The sequence below is a fragment of the Protopterus annectens genome, chromosome 9.part0 (genome assembly GCF_019279795.1).
Source record: "Protopterus annectens isolate FY-2018-M chromosome 9.part0, PAN1.0, whole genome shotgun sequence".
NCBI lineage: Eukaryota > Metazoa > Chordata > Ceratodontiformes > Protopteridae > Protopterus > Protopterus annectens.
Window position 1 is genome coordinate 973,134,677 of NC_056743.1, and position 12,181 is coordinate 973,146,857.

The 12,181-nt window shown below is 42.7% G+C and overlaps 1 protein-coding gene across 2 annotated transcripts in view; it reads right to left on the minus strand.

The window, feature by feature from the left end:
- Positions 1–11,700, minus strand: part of CNPY2 (canopy FGF signaling regulator 2) — a gene marked incomplete at its 5' end in the record, with an annotated part of 208,691 nt that extends 196,991 nt beyond the window's left edge. For both annotated transcript variants that reach the window (XM_044083716.1, XM_044083717.1), the window contains 2 exon segments: positions 4,075–4,272; positions 11,585–11,700. In XM_044083716.1, coding sequence (XP_043939651.1) covers positions 4,075–4,272; positions 11,585–11,700 — 314 coding nt within the window.
- Between the last annotated feature and the right edge of the window lie 481 nt (positions 11,701–12,181).

Genomic DNA, 12,181 nt, shown 5'->3' on the forward strand with positions numbered 1-12,181 from the left:
CTCATAAGGGAGTCTACATGCTTCCTCTTGCATGTTTTCTTCAGAGAAGGCTCCTCAGAAGGGTATTATGGGGAGGTCTCGGAAGAATGGGGACCACCCAGAGGGCACTCCTAAGGCTGCGGAGCTCTACTGTCCTGTTTATAAGCATGGCGCCAAGACAGAGGCCGGTGCTTTTGGGGGAAGAACATCAGCATCCCTGTGTAGAGCTGTAGATTTGGGCAGCACACTCCTCATAAGCTTGAAGGCAGACTCCCCTGGCTCAGAGGACACCACTGGTTCCGAAAATGCAGAGGTAGCTCCCAGTTCCAGGGAGATCGGCTCAAACACAGATGTAGGAGCCGAGCTCAGGTGAGCCGATGCACGGAGAGGTAGACTCGGAACCAAAGAGACTTGTGTCTGAGAAACTTCCTTGGGGCAGACTGGTGAACTTCTGCTTCTAGACACTACAGATGTCACAGTGTGTCGGAGCAGATATCATTTACGAAAAAGCCACTTGGGGTATCGGGGCTGAAGAGTCTACTGCAAACGGTACTCAATATTCTGGTTCAGACAGACTGGAATGGCTCAGAGGATCAGTAGCGGCTGACAGGACTTGGGTGGCTCAGAGGCCAGTTGGTCAGGAGCAGAGCAAATTTGCCAGCCCCAGTACCTTCAAGAGAGTCTGCACACCACCCTCTTCACATCTTCATCCGATAGGCTCCTAGAGGACCTGGAAGAAAGAGTTGGAGCGAGAGATCTCTGAAAAATAGGTGATCTCGGTGTAGGGGAGACCGGTGGGATATCTGTTGACTGGCTCAGAGCTACAGAATCCTTTTCGGCTCCGAAGTACTTGGGGACAATACAGGCATATCAATCGTAATAACCTCAATTGGTTCTGAAGGCAGTGAAGCTGATTAGGTGAAAACCTTGGTTTTTGAAATTTTTTCAGAGGTCCAGATTTCTCAGAGGACACTGGAGAAGGCCTTTTCACAGTCTTTCCTGCTAGGAGACGACCCTGTAGATTGTGAGGAGGAAGAACTACCCAAATCTTCCTCAAAGGACGGTTTTAGGTAACCTTTCAAGATAAACTTTCCTTTCTTGAAGGACCCTCGAACTAAAGGAATGACAAAAAGTACACGTCTTCTGCAAGTGAATGCCCCCCCCCCAAAACAGTATACACATACACTATGCCTGTCCGTTAAGGACATTTTCTGTGTGCATTTTTTAAAACCCGAAGGTTTAATGGTCCTTTTCTTTAGTTTCTTTAGACATAACTGCTGGAAGAAAAACAACGCTAAGGACAAAGAGATTAGTTAAGGTCTCTAACTAAAATAGAGCTTAACTATTGGGGGAAAGAACAAGCACACCACAGGAAAACCAGAGAGAGGACTAGGTCCTTTAACTTAAACGGGCCTAGCCCTATTCAAAGAGGGAAACAGCACACAATAAGGCAAAGTGAGATTAACAAAGGACTAGGTCCTCTAACTTAAATGGGCCTAGCCCTGTATAACAGAAAGGAAATACCAACTGAAGAACGGCAATTTTAAGAAAGGACTAGGTCCTCTAACTTAAACGGGCCTAGCCCTTGAAAATGCTTCACTAAGATACCTAAGCCTAAGGAAAAGACAACACACAAGGCAATAGGTTAAATGGCAACACAATGGACTAAACACCAAGTCCTGTAATTCAAACACACGCTATAAAACTAGTAACAAATCAACAAGGACTCAACAGCAAATGCTAAATATAGATAAGTTACCACTACGGGATACCAACAGTCCTGCAGAAAAACATTGGCCAAACAGTTGACAAATCAGCAACAATTGTCTAACAGTAATGCTACCTATATTCTAAATAAAATAGTCTAACTATTAACTAACTACTAAGAGAAAAAAGTCTGCAAATATGAAAAAATGTAGAAAAAGATTTAGACTTGGACACGGCCAAGAAGAGCACTCCTGAACTCGTATAGCGGCAAACGAGATCTGGGGATTGGTACCACTGCATTGTGGGATACCTACCTTGCCACAAGCCAACTTAGAGACTTCAAGCTTTGTAATCGGCAAAGTCAGAGCAGAGGATCAGCTCCGAACCCACATGTAAGAATGACAGTGAGACAGGACTATATAAAATTGTATTTATACAAGAAATTAGTCTAAATGTAAATAGTTTACCGCTGCTTGGATTAAACAAAGGTAATAGCAAGGGATATAAAATAATTAAACTGAAAAAAAAAAAAAAAAAAGAAAGCAAACACTGGTTAGCCAGGTAACTTAAATGCAAAATAAATAGTTTAAGAGCAACCACTGTACTTTGTGGCGATGCACCATGCACAAGGATTGCACAGTATGTAATTTTGCAAATGTTTTTTAATGAATTGACATGGGGCAGGGGAGGAGGGTGTGTGTGTGTGGCAAGACCCAGTTTTGAAATCAATCAACTCGGTAGTCTGACCTCTGAAGTAAAACTTGTGGAATCACTGCTAAAATGATTTTTGGAACATTTAAAGTTTTTAAGCACAGGATGGGAGCTTAACTAGATAAAAATAGAACTCTTGGGTAACCAGGGAATTGCATCAGAAAGTTCTGTAGTCCTGGCTTTTTTTTTTTTTTTTTTACAGTTTTGCAAGATATGAAAATGAACTACAAAACAGTCACTAAGAAATCAAAATGATCTGAAGATCCAGGTGTTTCACTTTGGTAAAATGATTATACAGCAGGACAAGAGAAGAAAAACTCTTATTAAAGACTGGAAACTAATGGGATACCTCAAGTAGTGGGCTAGATATTAATTTATTCATCTACCACATAATAAAACTAATCCCAAGTGGACCCTTTTCAGTTATACTACTGGGACATGCAGCAAAGGCACATTAAAAGTACACAGCATACAATTAATAAGCAGGATTACATAATATACAACAGTCATTGCCATACAATGTTGTGCTACAGACTGGAGTAATTAACTTTTGCATTATTAGCAGCAAAAACATTCATGTCAAATGTACTAAGGAAAGGAAAGCAGATAAACATTTGGCACAGACTGCATTTAAAATGCCCAGTGAAGACACTGGAGCAAACACATTACAACTGTAAAGGGAGGTGGGGTCCACCACTTTGATTCTATTAAAGGAAAAGGGTTTGCTTCTTGTGTACAGATACTATTTTAACTATCTATGGCTACAATTTCAAGCAGTGCGTGTTGGATTAAAAAGTGACCCAACTTCCAAGGCATATAAAAAAAAAAAAGTGGGCATTGCATACCTGGAAAGAATGGTTTGAGTTTTGTGACTAAACCATTACGCAACAAAGGCTGATAAACATAAGCTAAAAGATGGGTAAGAAAAGGCATAATAAAATATGTAGAGGTATAGCCAAGCAAATATTTCAGACATGTTTTTGTAAAGGTGATTACTATGCCTGCAGATTTAATACAGTTGAGCTCACAGTACTTGCTGATCCTCCACTTCAGTGAACTCTTCAGTTGCTAAAACAACAGCTGACCGTTTCCAAATTTCAAGTGCTGAGCCACAGCCACTGCTACACTTAAAATTAGCAGCTCAGATCTTTCTGGAGATCTAAAAAAACGCTCCTGATGCTCAGGTCTTTCTAGAGATCTGACAAAGTTGGCTCATGATGGCCATAAAGACTACTAAGAAAGATGCTGACATCACAGCAATATCAGCATTTGCTAACATTTTATAGAAAGGCAGGTGCATCACTCAAAATCTTCCCCAAGGTCAGCACATTCAGCACCAATGTCATGAAGGGGAAACAGGCAAAACACACATACAAAAAGTATACCAAAAGCATCAAATACATTGCGAGATACCAACAATCTCTGAAGAAAAGAACTGGGTATGGGCGTCTGTCGGATCAGTTTGGAGCTACAGTTCAGTGGTTCTGGGTGGTGTGTATGTATAAGGGAGGGACCCTGAAGAACCAAAGAAATAACAGATTCTTTATCATGTACAGCAAGTTTTCAAGTCTACAGCTAAAAACACCAGAAAAAAAAGAATCAGCATTCTTGTGCTCATGCCATATTACTTTAAAATAAGTCTTTCAAACATACAGAAAGGAATCATGACCGACTCACAGCAAACTTAAGTTCTGCAGTAACATCCTCATTAAATTTGGTTTCAGACAGATCCATTTTTGTGCCATCACGAGTAAGTACACGGACATACGTCTTTCGATGAGTATGTGAATCTATCTTCTCTCCGTATTCCTTCATCTTCTCACAGATTTTTTCCAAGAGTTCTGTCAGGTGAGACTCTGACCTAGCATATGGAACCTAAGAACAGGGCAGAGAGTCAAACTTCAGCATGAAATGGAACTCTGTCACCTCCTGTGGGTCTTCAACAAACTCTAAAGCTATATTTTTCCATTTACAAACTCAACAAATCAAAAAGTACAGTTTTGTACCTACCATAAATGTAGATGTTCGAAGATCCACATTGCTGCAGTCCTTACACTTGGGTAGTCCGCTGTCCTCGGTCGGCCCGAATATCAAAGTATAAGGCTGACGTCGGTCAAGGCGCATTTGACTGACATCAGGACGTCAGGGTACAAATGCGCATGACCGACGTCATATCCTCAGTCTTTTCTTGCCCCAGATGTCAGAAGACCCTAAAAAGAAAGGTCAAAACCAAAAGACAGCAAACAACCAACCATCCTAGCACTAAAAATATGTACAATATATACAATATACACCATAATGACAACCCAACCCACACAACCACCTCTAACTACAGAGGGGAAGGAGGGAGGGTAAATTGGACTGCAGCAATGTGGATCTTCGAACATCTACATTTATGGTAGGTACAAAACTGTACTATGCTCTTCATCTCACATTGCTGCAGTCCTTACACTTGGGTAGAATCCCAAAGCAGAGGTAAGGGAGGATGGCCAAACTATAAGGAAGCAGGAGCTGCCAAAATGCCCTGCAAAACAGCAGTGGCAAAACCAGCCCTAGATTTAGAATAAAGTGGTAGGTGATAATGCCTAGAGAAAGTATGCACTGAACTCCAAGTAGCTGCCTCCAAAATATCCTTAGTTGCCACCCCTCAAAAAGCTGTCAGTGGCAGTAGCCCTAGTGGAATGAGGCCTAATCCCAGCTGGAATCTCCTTGCCATGATGGGAATAACAGAAAGCAATGCAAAACCCAATCCACTTAGAAATAGTTTGTTTTGACACAGGCTTGCCCTGAGAACTCAAAGCAAAAGAAACAAATAACTGCTGAGACTGCCTGAACCCTTTAGTTCTGTCCAAATAATATCGCAACTGCCTGTGTACATCTAAAGTGTGCAAAATCTTTTCCCCTTTATTTTGGGGATTTGCATAAAAAGTAGGCAAATGAATAGTTTGGTTTAAAGCCACACTAGAAACCACTTTAGGCATAAAGGAAGGATTAGTACGTAAAGATACCCTATCCTTATGGAAAATTAAGAAAGGCTCAACCGCCATAAGGGCCTGCAACTCAGAAACCCTTCTCGCAGAGGTAATGGCCAACAAAAAAGCAGTCTTCCATGATAAATATTTCAACTCTGTAGTAGCTGCAGGCTCAAAAGGTTGTAGAGTGAGTTTCTCCAACACAAAATTGAGATCCCAAGCAGGAGTAGGAGCTCTACGTGGGGGTCTTGTATTCTTTGCCCCTCTAAGAAATTGCTTGAACAAAGGATGAGAAAACAATGGTGGGTCACAATCATAGTGAGCCGAAATTGCTGCAGCATGAACCTTAATAGAAGAGAAGGACAAACCTTTGTCCAGTAATTCAGCAAGATATTGAAGAGCCGCACTTAAATTAGGCTCAGAAACATCAAAATCCTTTGCTGCACTCCAAAATAAAAATCTCTTCCATTTACCTGCGTACACTTTCCTTGTACTAGGCCTTCTAGCTTCCAAAATAACATTCAAAACTTGCTGTGGAAGTTGAGACCCACTATGGTTCAAAACAGAATATGCCAGGCTGTTAGGTGATTAGGTGAAGAGAGTGAAGCTTGACATTGAGCAAATGACTGTCCTCCTGAGACAACAGGTGTGGAATCGAAGGCAAAGGCCATGGAGGCTCCCATACCAGGCTTCTCAGTAATGGGTACCAATGCTGTCGAGGCCAATCTGGAGCTATCAAAATCATCCTTGGCTTGTCCTGTCTGGCCTTTAGTAGTACCTTTGGGAGGAGAGGCAGTGGTGGAAAGGCATACACATGAAGATTGCTCCAATTGAAAGAAAGAGCATCCACTTTCCAAGCTGTGGGATGAAACCTTTTCGTGCAAAACTTTGGCAGCTGGTGGTTTAGTGGAGAAGCGAACAGATCTATGTCTGGAGTTCCCCAGGACACTGTCAATTTCTGAAATACATGAGGATCCAATTTCCACTCGTGGGGATCCATGATTCGCCTGCTCAACACATCTGCTAAGGAGTTCTGTGCTCCTGGCAGAAACCTTGCCTGAAGATTTAGCTGTAAACTGAGAGCAGTCTCCCACAAAATCATTGCTTGCCTGCATAGAGGATAAGAATCGTTCCCCTTGCTTGTTGATGTACCACATGACAGTTGTGTTGTCTGTTAGAATCAACACCTGCCCTGGAAGAAGTAAATCCTTGAACGCTATTAATGCAAACTGGACTGCCAACATCTCCTTCAAGTTGATATGTAGATGTTGTAGTCTGGCAGGCCACTTGTCTTGTATCCACTTTCCATTCAGATGAGCTCCCCAAGCTTTGTCTGAGGCATCTGTCGTTAGAATCTGACTCGCCTCTGGCCGGGTCACAGAGAGTCCCTTGTTTAGGTGACATTCCTGAGCCCACCACAACAATTCCTTCTGTATGCAAGGTATTATTTGAATGACAGTGTCCAGATCCTGGCAGTGCTGTGTCCATACATTTTTGAGATACCATTGTAACTTCCTCATATGCAGTTTGGCATTGGGAAGCACCAGAATACAAGATGCCATGAACCCCAAGGCTTGAAGGACTGTCCTTGCAGTCAGCCTGGACTGATGAGACAATTGATGAAAGTAAAGGGAAAGATTCTTTTGTTTGTCCGGGGTCAAAAGGCCATCTGGGATGCTGTATTCAGTCTTACACCCAGAAAGCACATGTCCTGAGAGGGTACTAGACTGGACTTTATTTCGTTCACAGAATACCCCAGGCATCTTAGCACTGCTATCACATATTCCAAATGATGAAGAAGCTCGTCCCTTCCTTGAGCCAGAATCAGGCAATCGTCCAAATAAGGATAGATCTGTATTCCTTTTAGCCTGAGGAAAGCTATCACTGGAGCCAGAACTTTCGTGAACACTCTGGGCAGTAGATAAGCCAAAGGGCAATGCAGAGAACTGGTAATGAGAAGTCCCAGCCAGCAGATACTTCCTGCAACTCAGTCTGATAGGAACATGAAGGTAAGCCTCCTTGAGATCCAAAGTTACCATCCAATGGTCTTTGCCCAGCAGAGGTAAAAGCTGTTGTAACGTCAACATTTTGAACTTGGGAATGTCCAGATAAGTGTTGAGGGTAGATGAATCCAAAATTGGTCTCCACGTGTTCCCTTTCTTTGGCACTAGGAACAGGCGAGAATAAAATCCTAGGCCCACTTCTGGCATAGGGACCGGCTGTATGGCCCCTATTTGAAGTAACAGAGAAATTTGTTTGTGAGCCTCTATTCTTTGCTGAGGAGGAACATCTGGCATGCCTTTGAAAGAAGGCAAGGTATGGAAATAAAACCTGTAACCGTGGTGTATGATATCCAATACCCATCTGTCTTTGGTAATTAAACTCCAATTTTCCTTGAAAAGTGCCAACCTTCCTCCCAAAGGTGCTGCCAGACGAGAAGGCTCTGGCAGCTGAAAAGGTAGGTCATTGGGCCTGTTTACGAAAGGACTGACCCCTGCCCTCACCCGAAGACTGTGCAGGTGAACTCCCTGTTCTAGGCCTGAAAGAGCCCAGAGCTCTGCCCCTACCACGTCTAGACCTACCTCTAGACTGGGAATCATAAGAAGGATACGTCCATCCCTTGGTAGGCCAATTTCTACTAAACTTCGGAGGTTGAACCTGCAAAAAATCTTTAACAGTCTGCATAGACTTAGCCTTGTCTTCCATTTTCTTTAAGACTGCCTCAACAGGAGAACCAAACAACACATCAGATTGCAAAGGAGCATCTAAAATCCTTGTCTTAACATGGTCAGATAAATTCTGATCCCTCAGCCAGGCGTGCCTGCGAAGAACTGACCCAGTAGCAGCCACCCTAGACGAGGCCTGTACAGCATCAAAACCACATTGCAAAGAATGCTTACCCACCTGTTCAGAAACATGTACTAAATCTTGTAACTCTTTACAATCAATACCTTCCGCCAGAGCATCAACCTTAGACTTCAATTGTGAAAGGAGATAGTTTTGGTATTTCAACATGTGAAACTGGCAATTCAAAGCCCTCATAGCTAGAGTGGAAGAAGTATAAACTTTCTTTCCCCATCTATCCAAAGCCCTGGCCTCTTTATCTGTAGGAACCGGATTCTTGACAACAGAAGCCTTAACACCTTTAGGCCCCTGACTAACAGTTTCTGGGTCTGCCCTAGGACTCTTAAAAGATACTTATGAGCTTCAGGCACCCTGTAATACCTATCCGGTTTAACAGGAGCAGGAGGCAAAGAATCAGGATTAAGAGAAGCCTCTGTAGAAACATCTTCCACCACATCCAAAACAGGAGGTATAGCCAAAGGCCTATGCTGGGGTAAAAACAAAAATTCCCTAAGCCTTTTCCTGGAATCAGAGAAGTCCTGACCTTCCCACTTAAAATGCTCCCTCATGGAATGAAGAGTCTCTGAAAAAGAAAAATCCTCAGGAGGAGAAGCAGAAGGAGTAGAATCATCCACATCAGAATCAGAATAAGGAGAATACTCCTGCAAGTCTTCAGCCGAAGACTCTGAAACATCCGAAGCCTGCTCAAAACTTCCTAGCTCAAGTTCCACCCTAGGTCTTTTATCAGGAGGGGGCAAAGAACCCCTAATCAAAGTAATCAAATCTTCTGCCATTTTAAAGCATATGCTTCTTGGGCACAGTTCCAGAAGAACTAGGGGTGACACCAACTGAAGCTAAACCTGGCCTGCCTCTGGGAGAAGCCTTGGAAACAGAAGGAGAGGGCCTAACCACCCTAGGAAGGGAGGGGAGTACAGTAACCTGAGAAGCCCCTTCAGCCTGACCTGCCTCCTGAGAGGCCACATCCTGCAATAACAAAGTCTCTCCCTGGGATCCCAAAGAAACCTCCGGTGGAACCACCGGCTCTACCGACACCTCTAAAGAACCGGCGTCCGTGCGGGGTTCTTCTAGCCTAGGCTTAGCTGCTTTGTCCTTGCGCTTCTTGAAGAAGCGTCGGAGCATCCGGCGGCATTTTATAATTGCACCGCTTCCCGAAGACCAACCTGGCACAATCTAACCTTCTCTTTATAGTGCGCTTATTGAATCTAGCACAACAGCGACACCCAACAACGTCGTGCTCAGGCCCTAAACAAGGAATACACAAAGTATGATAATCTCTATGCGGTATCTGTTTCCCACAAGAAATACAGTTATTCACTTTTTCTGACATCCGGTAAACCACTGAGGCAAGAAAAAACTAAAATATTCCCCAACGGGGTACTTGGCCAACTTTGACTCGGTCTGAAACTCCGAAATCGAAAAATTTCAGAACGCCAACTGGCACTTGCAATGCTGCTTCTGCATCGGACCATGCGGCAAAAAAGTCTGAGGATATGACGTTGGTCATGCGCATTTGTACCCTGATGTCCTGATGTCAGTCAAATGCGCCTTGACCGACGTCAGCCTTATACTTTGATATTCGGGCCGACTGAGGACAGCGGACTACCCAAGTGTAAGGACTGCAGCAATGTGAGATGAAGAACATCAAACATTGGGATTAAGCATTTGATTAGGGAAGTATCATGAACTTGAGGATTTAAAGGTAAATTAAACTTAGTAACTTGGGTCCATAACTGACCAAACAGTGAAACACGAAAAACATCTGGTAAGGATCCCAGTCCTCACCACTCCATCACCAGTGGAGACTCTCAACAGAATAAATAGCTCCAGGTCATCTTTTTCTCATATGTTAAAAACGACTGCAACATCTTGCTCACCAAACATGCAGACAACTAAGCCATCCTTCTGAAACAACCTCCCTTCAAACACTGTAAACATTACGGTTTATGAATGTTGCAGCAAACATTACCTTGACCTCAATAATCAGAAAATGCAGCACTGTGGCATTGAAAAAGCAGCTTAATGCAACACTGAAAGGTAACAAGTAAGAAGCAGGCAAGACTGTCTCAAAGTGTAAGGAATTGCTCACTTGACACTCCATGGAGCCGACAGCCATGCCAAGGAGAAAATTATCTCACTGTATACAGCTGTAATCTCCAGTTACAGAATACTGTACCCTGCTCTGTAACCTACATGCACAACGCTTGTTGCAACTTATGAAGGTACAGGCACTTCTCATAAAGCAGACTAAAAATCTTTAAGTCTGGCCTTAGAGCCAAAAGGTATTTAGGTTGTTCTGGAAGGGAAAGGACAGCACAAGAGAACACATTGCCGCTGTAAAAATTAATACCATCCATACTATGAACTGTGAGAACGTCAGATTTCTTGGATTCCCACATTTATGGAATCACCCAGCCAGTCCATAAATCCATACCATCAAAAAGGAGCTAGACCGCTACATGGTCACCAAGTTCCAACAAAGGATCCAGTTTATCAGGTTCCTTGACGGCCATCAAGACCCAGTGTTCGTTCATGAAACTTACAAATCTGAGTACACAGCAGGAGCAAGCCAGGGGTAGACAGAAATGGTGAGACAGAGCTTACTCACCTCTCCTGGGAGATAGGATTGGGGCATATCTCTCTGGATATGTAATTTGCCTACAACTCCCTGCCTGAAACTGGAGATGAATGCAGGCATCTACCTATAAAAAGGAAGGGGTGGGGGGTTTGAGGGACAGGAGTAATATCACTTATGGAAGCATGTGAAGAACCCTCACAATGGCCTACTGCTCACCAAACTCTTGGGATGCTAGAGGATATGTAGTAACAGTAGGGGATAATGGAGACAGGAAAAAAAGAAACACATCTGATGGCTGTGTGGGGACTACCATGTGACAGCTGTGCTATCAGTACATAAAAAGGGATTAAGTGGGCTTTCTCAGATAAAATGACCAAGACATATATGAAATTACTCAGCATATGGTTTGTGCTTTTTCCATTGGCTTTATCATAATTTAAAAGAAAGCCTCAATGACACTGCATTTCTTTGTTCAGTGTCTGTCACGGAAAATGGCCTATAGTTTCCAGTCTGTATACAGAGCCCAACATCAGATATTTCACACTAGAATACTATGGAGAAAAGCCAAAGTAGTAACCTTTCTATATTCAACTGAAGATGCTGTACACCAAACCAGTTTTGGTGCTTATAACCAGTTTGCTCTTACAAGTAAACTATCCCATCCCCACTGGTCTCTGACAACTTTTCAAATGCAGTCCTTGTGTAGAGAAAAAAGTACATCATTAATACACTAGAGTCTCATCTTTAGCAATAAACTGTATATATGTCAACATACCTCAGACACTGACTGGCTACCATCAGGATTTATTCGGAAGGATCCTATCTGAATTGTCTTCTTGGGATCCACCTGAGAAACTTCCCATTCTAATTCATCTACCAAAGCTCTGCATGCTGGAAAAGATAATACAAAACGAACTCGGTCTCAAGAGTCCATGATAATGGTGATGAAAGTGAATACTCAAGATACAAAGTACTTCATAATGCATACTAGTAGAGAACTTTTACTGCTGCAAACTACAAAACTATTACATTTCATAATGAACAAAGCGCTTTTCACCATATTTAAGTTTTGATAAACTCTGAAAGGACATTAGTCCCTTATAACTGCTCATAAGAGAGCTGCAAATACCGATCTTTGAAAATGGGAGGGGAAAAAAAATTTACAGTAAAAGTGTAAAAAACTTGTACCTGATCTGCAAAATAAGTTGAATGTCTCAAAGAGAACAGCTTCACTGAAGGATCTGCTTGACAGACTCCATTAACCAGCACAATTTAGGTCTGACTGCAGTAAATACAAATAAACAGAGCAAAAGCACATATTAGGTTTAAATACTCATTATATAGCAGTCTGTGAGCAAAACTGGTCACAGAC